The following is a 7,400-nucleotide window of genomic DNA, read 5'->3' on the forward strand; positions in this document are numbered from 1 at the left end:
TAGGTGGCATCAGATTTCTGCGGTTAGGATTTCCTGCTTTGGAGCGAGACACTCAATGATTGGGCAGAATAGCTGCAAATATTAAAGTCAAGGAACCCGGGCGCACACACACACACACACACCCACGCACACCCACACCCACACACACACACACACACACATGAGAGCAGGCAACCAGAAAATATCCTGCGGAGGGGGGAAGGTGAAAACACAAAATACTCAAATCAACAGAAATCCAGCTGGAGCCACTCACTGCTGCTGCTGCTCTAATCCCGCCCACAACACTGACGTCACCGAGCCGCAGACATGACGTGTCGAATCAGCGCTCTCCGCCTCCGTCCCGGAGCAACGCGTCACAGGAATCATCATCCATCACTCCGTCGCGCTCTCCTCCGTTGTCGTTCTAATGCATCTTGTGAGTTATTCGGAGCGTCTGATAAAACTTGCTCCTTTGATGAAGGATCTGCGCGCAGGGATCTGATGAGAACAGAAAGGATCCGGCCGTATATTTATGGGACGACCTTTTTATCTTTTTTACCTCTCTGGATTTCGGCTCGGCGTTATTTGCGTCTTTCCCCCCCTTCTGGATGTTCTAGTAATTAAACCTCGGTCTGTGACGCGCGCTTTTTGGATGTGCGCGGCGCCGACGCTGTTTCTGGGTGACTGATTATTATATTATCGATATTTAATTTGCTCCATTCGGGGTTTTGAGGCTGAACTTGTAATTAGTCAGACGATGCCTGCGTCGCAGGTCCCCTGACCGCGTAGCCTGTGTTCATGTAGAGACACCGTGTGCGTAAATTATAGCGTAAAAACAGGAAAGTTGGGCGCGCAAAACTTTTGGAGACGGTCGATATGGCGATGGTGGCGTGGAGAAACACCGACGGCGTCGGGGACACTCCGGGCACCCTGTCCTCCCCCGTGTCTCTGTCCAGGGGACTGACGGGACACATGAACTCGGTGCCTTCTCTGGATTTACCGGCGGCGGCGGCGGCATCTCAGGGTGTCCCGCCGCCCAATCCATCCAGCACCGCCGCCGCGATCACCGCTCCCAACAACAACAACAACAACACGTCTTCCTCCTCCTCCTCCTCATCCTCCTCCTCCACGGACAAACACCAGAGCCAGCAGATCGAGTGCATCGTCTGCGGGGATAAATCCAGCGGGAAGCACTACGGGCAGTTCACGTGCGAGGGGTGCAAGAGCTTCTTTAAGCGCAGCGTCAGGAGGAACCTGAACTACACCTGCCGGGCCAACCGGACCTGCCCCGTGGACCAGCACCACCGGAACCAGTGCCAGTACTGCCGCCTCAAGAAGTGTCTCAAAGTCGGCATGCGGAGAGAAGGTTGGTGCTGATGCTGCGTGGGAGCATCCTGAAATCACACATTTAAGAATAGCATCTGCGTGCGCTCCGACATTTACGCACGCTTTGTCTCCCCTCTGTGCCTATCAGACGGCAGCAGCGTCATCATCGTCCAGCCTGTGATATTAGCGTTCCAGCTAGCATCCTGTAGCATGTTTAGTAGCCTATTGTGCGCGCCCATTGCGCGGCCCCGAACAGCCCGAAACGCGCCTTTAAATGTCACGCGCTCAAGTTCGACGCAATTCTGTTACATTTTAGGTTATCTGAAAACTTTCTACGTTTAAATTGTGGCGTTTTTACGCGCGTGTTAAATTATGTCTTCCCGTGTGCGTGCGTCGACGCGTTTATTGCGCTTTCTGGAGGCCCAACGCACGCAGCCCGTTCTGTGTGGCCTCCTATTGAAGCTAACCGCGTCACTGAACTGTTTTATTCTCATCGTGAGTAAAGTTGCGCGCACCAAAAATGACAAATGACAAAATGAACAGTTTGGTTAAAACCAGTTTGCCTCACCAGAAAGAAGCTGATTTTAGAAGTTCTGTCCATTAATTTAAATATTATATATATATATATATAAACAAGCAAGGAATTATTTTAACCTTTCACGTGCTGCCTTGGGATAAATAAATATCTCCATAATAGGACTTTTTCCGGGTTTTTGGGTTTGTTTTTTTTAAGTGTATTTATGTTGACATCTCTTTTTTGGCGTGTGTGTGTGTGTTGCGTGTGCGTGTGCGTGTGCGTGTGTGTTGCAGCCGTCCAGAGAGGGAGACTGCCTACCCACTCTTACCACGGCCAGTTCTCCCTAACGAACGGAGACCCGCTCCAGTGCCATTCCTACCTGTCCGGGTACATCTCTCTGCTGCTGCGCGCCGAGCCCTACCCGACCTCCAGGTTCGGCTCTCAGTGCCTCCAGAGCAACAGCATCATGGGCATCGAGAACATCTGCGAGCTGGCGGCCCGGATGCTCTTCAGCGCCGTGGAGTGGGCGCGCAACATCCCGTTCTTCCCGGACCTGCAGGTGACGGACCAGGTGGCCCTGCTGCGCCTCACCTGGAGCGAACTGTTCGTGCTGAACGCCGCGCAGTGTTCCATGCCCGTCCACGTCGCCCCGCTGCTCGCCGCCGCCGGTCTTCACGCTTCTCCGATGTCCGCGGACCGGGTGGTGGCGTTTATGGACCACATCCGGGTCTTTCAGGAGCAGGTGGAGAAGCTCAAGGTGCTGCACGTGGATTCAGCGGAGTACAGCTGCATTAAGGCCATCGCGCTGTTCTCCACAGGTAAAGCTCTTCCTGCAATAAACACGCGGAAGGCATGGCTATAGTGCGAAGTTTTATTAATTAAAAAAACAAATTAAAAATCTTCCTTTTCTTTAAAAATAGATTCAAAACAAAAGATGAGCGAACAGTGACATTTAGATAAAAAAATAAAAAACTGAGACTTAAAAAAAAAAAAAAATTCCGTTTTTACTGTGTATGTAGCTCAAAAAACACTAATAAAAAACACTAAAATAAATATTTTGTAGATAATTACTGTGAAGGATCGCAAATCTTCGTCTATTCATTTTGATTGCTGTAATGAAAATAACGTTTTTTTTATAGTTAAAAAAAATATTTTTGTCCAGATGTCATAACTCCGTTGTCAAAATCAAGCAAAAAAAACAGAAAAAGGTGCCCTTTTGAATTTTTTAAACAACTTTTAAAGCAGGATGTGACTAGTTCGTGTCAGCCTCGAGTCTAAATGAACTTGTTAATCAGTATTTATTGATAGTTTGCACAAACTGCATACAGCCTGCATCCTGCACTCCCTAAAATATAAACCACCAATAAATGAATCACACATAAACAATAAACATGATGCTCAGCGTTAAATCATTTTACTCCAGCGTTGCTACATAGATTTTTGTATCTTATTGACCACCTTTTAATACTATTATTTTCAAACCCAAAATGTAAAGCTGTTAAATTAAGCAAAGTGAATGTGGATGTTTGCCCTTAAAAAAACAGAAATCTGCATCTGAAACATGCAGTATAAATATTTTAATCTGATCCTTACCATTGCTCCAAATAATAAATACAAATAATAACAACTGGAAATTATTGTATTTATTCTTGTAATATTTTAAGTTTGAATTTGACTGAGTTTACAACAATTTAAAAAAGTGAAAATGTGCATATTTCAGAATGCACCTATATTATTAATTCATAGCCTTTTGGTGTGATTTAGATGGCAGGTTGAACAGAACCAAAAAGCGAATCAGTGTAAAAAAAAACAAAAAACAGAAACAATCTCCAGTAGGTCTATTTTAGTCTCCATAAGTACATCTGGACACGTGGCTTTAAACTGGGACACAACCCGTTGCTGCCATGCAGCCTGCAGCAGTACAGTGAAAACAGAGCAAACTGTTTAATACTGCACATTCACCATTCATAAAGCATGTATTTATTGATCATTCCATTATTTCTCATCCTACAACACTCATAATGGCTATAAACCAACTTGCATGATATAGTTAGTTGTAAAGTGAAAAGTAAGTTTCACATTTTTTTGTCTCTTTTTTATTTCTGGGTTTGATTTTAATTCTAATTATTTATTTATTTTAGCTTTTTGAGTGTTTGAGTATGTTTCACACATAACACTCCTGATTTGCTTTGTATTCCTTATGCTGCCGCGTTCTGTTAGCCACACTGTACTAACTTATTCAGTGAAATATACCAGTAAAATACTTTTTGTTAGGATTGTGTTGCTCATTTCTTCTCCTGGCTGTCGGTCCTGTCGTCCTACAGATGCCTGTGGTCTGTCGGATGTTGCTCACGTAGAAGGTCTGCAGGAGAAGTCCCAGTGTGCTTTGGAAGAGTACGTGAGGAGCCAGTATCCGAACCAGCCCAACAGGTTTGGGAAGCTGCTGCTCCGCTTACCTTCCCTCCGCACCGTCTCTTCTTCGGTCATTGAGCAGCTGTTCTTCATCCGTCTGGTGGGGAAGACCCCCATAGAAACTCTGATAAGGGACATGCTGCTGTCTGGAAGCAGCTTCAACTGGCCCTACATGCCTATTCAATAGAGAGAGGTGCTGCAGAGGTGCAGCTGAGATCAGGAAGAGGCCCACACCTCAAATCAAGTCATTTCAATGTTGTGTCAAATTGCAAACTGCCAGTGGAATTAGACGCTTACATTTCCCAGGATTAAAAAAACAAACATGACCATTCTTATCTTTCTTGCATCAACCAGCATTGTCTCATACCGTGAGGGGATTTTTGAATTTGGTAGCATTTTTATTATTATTTGTGCTTCTGTAGATCCTAGAAATCAATTATTTTATTGACATGTAAACATCTGATTCAACTGGTAGAATGTTTTTGTTTTTGTTTTGAAAGAGAAACCGTATTTAATTGAATGACTTGGTTATGGTGGACAACCTTGCAGTGTGGTGACAACTCACAGTCTATGGGATAACAAACAATATTTATTGGACCGTGTGTGTATATTTATCGTGATTGTAAATTATGTTTTGACTCCTTTTTTAAATATTTTACTTACTTTTGACCCCGACAGTGAGAAAACTGCAGGGACCATCTTGTGTTGATTTGTTGTTGTTGTTGTTTTGGATTTTTTTTGGGGGGGTTGTTTTTGTTTTATTCCATCAATACATGGCACTTTGGACGAAATAAACATTTCAGAAAGTTTTAATTCAAGTGTTTGAATCTTAGGATTGTCTGACTTTAACGTATTGCTCCAATTTGTACAGAGAGATTAATGCTGTGAGTCGGTGATTGTGGATCCTCATTTTATTTGCATTATCTACCAACAAAGATTGAGATGAAATGGAACCGGTAAATGTCAAAAACATTTATTTTTTTTGACCATGTAATGCGTTACTCTTTTAACACATCATTTCATTATTTGTTTCCACATACATTTTTTCTTAAATGTCTCATTTCCAGGCAGATCAAAAGATTTCCTCTTGCCTCAATGCTTCTTTTCTCCTCTTTTTTTTGACAATGCTAAAAATATTTTTTTGTTTGGCAATCAGAAATTCATGAACGGCTTGAGTTCATCCGGGCACATTAGTACGTTTTGTCTCTGAAAATATTGTGTTATTTCTCATCCGAAGAGAAGACGCTGTCATGGATGACTGTATGGTAAAGACAGATTAGCTGTAGCCACACGTTGGTCTTTTTATTTTTATTTTATTAGTCAAGCTTTTGACAGAAAAAGTAATGAGATTACCACATGAATGATTACTGTATTACCAACCACTTCTGATTTGTGATTGAATTCTGTACACTGATTGTCTCAGAGAGATTTTAGGAGCGCTGGGCCTCATGTTTACTGCTTCTCCATGGGATAAACAAACTGTACACAACATCACGGGTCATCTTTGACTCTGTTCCATGCATTCCTCCATGCGTTTATGAACCCATGCTGCTTGATGGCACAACAGAACAACTGCAGGGTATCACGCTACTGAAAGTGTGTGTGCATGTGCGTGTGTGGGTGGGTATTGTTGTTTACTTCTTTTTTGACAACCACTCTGATGTACTGTGAAGCATATTGGTACCATATTAAATTATAACTCAAGATTTATAAATAAAGAGTACTTGGCTTATTTTGCCATTTCAATTCTATGTTTTTTTTTTGTTTTTTTTAATGTCTGCCCAAGAAACAAACGTGCTTATGAGCCACAGTGAAACCGAACATTAGTATCTGGAGCTGATTTTTGGTCACTAATCAGACATTTTAATCGAACTAATCTTCCTCTGCTGTCTAGTTCATTTGTAGACCTACAAAAGGAACCTTTCTCCATACGGGAAATGTTAAGTCACATAATAAAAAGGCTGCAAACACTCACACTGAGGAAGAGATGCTATATATAGAAGCATTTGTTACTGGACTAAATTGGTTCTTTGTGCCGGAATCATTATTTGAAATGTGTAAAACACAAACTAATCAACTTATTCTTCCAGTGAGTGTCCAGAGTAACAAAAATAGTGCTTTAAAATGTGATAAATCAAATGAGTGCGTCGTTTTTATTATTGGAATGCTGTTTAACGCTGTTTTGTTTGTTATTGCGGATTATATAAATTCAAAAAGGTGGTTAAATGTTATTAGACCAGAAATCAAAATGAAAATGGAGTTATAATCGCGTGTCTGTGTTGCCAGATTGAGTTAGACAGAGAGGATTAAAGCAGCTTCTCTGCTTCTTAGTGCGACAGAGAGCTAATGAGGGGCCCCCGAGTGCTCTGTCACAACAGTTTACCCTGAGGAGGGTGAGGCTGGGCGCCCGACGTGCCCCCGAGTGTTCTGGGCCAAAGGGCCGCTGTAAAACAATGGAGGAGTTTCCCACACACGTACATGTCCATTAACGAAAATGCCAAGGAGGGGGACTCGGTGTAGAGCGAAATGGAGGAGAGAAAAAATATGTGTTCTTCAAGCTGAGGCTGAATTTTAAGAAGGAGAAGCAACAGAAAGGAGCCTCAAACCGAGTCCCGCTCGCTTCCCGTGGACGAGGCAGCGATCAGAGGCCGCGTCTGTGGACGGAACCGAAGCTGGAGCCGGGACATTAGTCCCAACCAATCAGCACTGAAGCTGGAGCAGGGGTATTAGTCCCAACCAATCAGCGTGCAGGAACGTGCGAGTCCGGCCAATCAGATCCTCCTTCAGATCCTCGCAACCATGTAACTAATATATTCATATTAATCATGCCAGATTATTCAACCTGAAGACTGAGTGAGATTTGATATCAGGCTGATAGATTTAAGTATTATAAATATAATCTAACAGCAAATAGTATTCACTGAAAAAAATCACGTCCATCTGTGACATTGGGCTGATGCAATTTAATTTAGGTTGATAACGACAAAAATCTAATTGTTTTGGAGAAGAGCAAATGAGATATATAAATATATATATTATATATATTATCATTAAATCACCTTTAATGGATGCTTGTAGGAAAACGGCTAAAAACTGTGAAGTGTTTGAAATGAAGACGCGTGGGTTAAAAATTAGTTAAAAATATTATCCTTATGCCACTAGTATA

The 7,400-nt window shown here is 42.7% G+C and overlaps 1 protein-coding gene across 1 annotated transcript; it reads left to right on the forward strand.

The window, feature by feature from the left end:
• The first annotated feature begins 855 nt into the window (after positions 1 to 855).
• LOC137900854 (COUP transcription factor 2-like) lies at positions 856 to 4,421 on the forward strand. The gene is made up of 3 exons (XM_068745035.1): positions 856 to 1,345; positions 2,116 to 2,640; positions 4,147 to 4,421. The coding sequence occupies exons 1-3, from the start codon at positions 856 to 858 to the stop codon at positions 4,419 to 4,421; spliced, it is 1,290 nt and encodes a 429-aa protein (XP_068601136.1).
• Positions 4,422 to 7,400: the final 2,979 nt, after the last annotated feature.

Source organism: Brachionichthys hirsutus, chromosome 1, assembly GCF_040956055.1.
Source record: "Brachionichthys hirsutus isolate HB-005 chromosome 1, CSIRO-AGI_Bhir_v1, whole genome shotgun sequence".
NCBI classification, from domain to species: domain Eukaryota; kingdom Metazoa; phylum Chordata; class Actinopteri; order Lophiiformes; family Brachionichthyidae; genus Brachionichthys; species Brachionichthys hirsutus.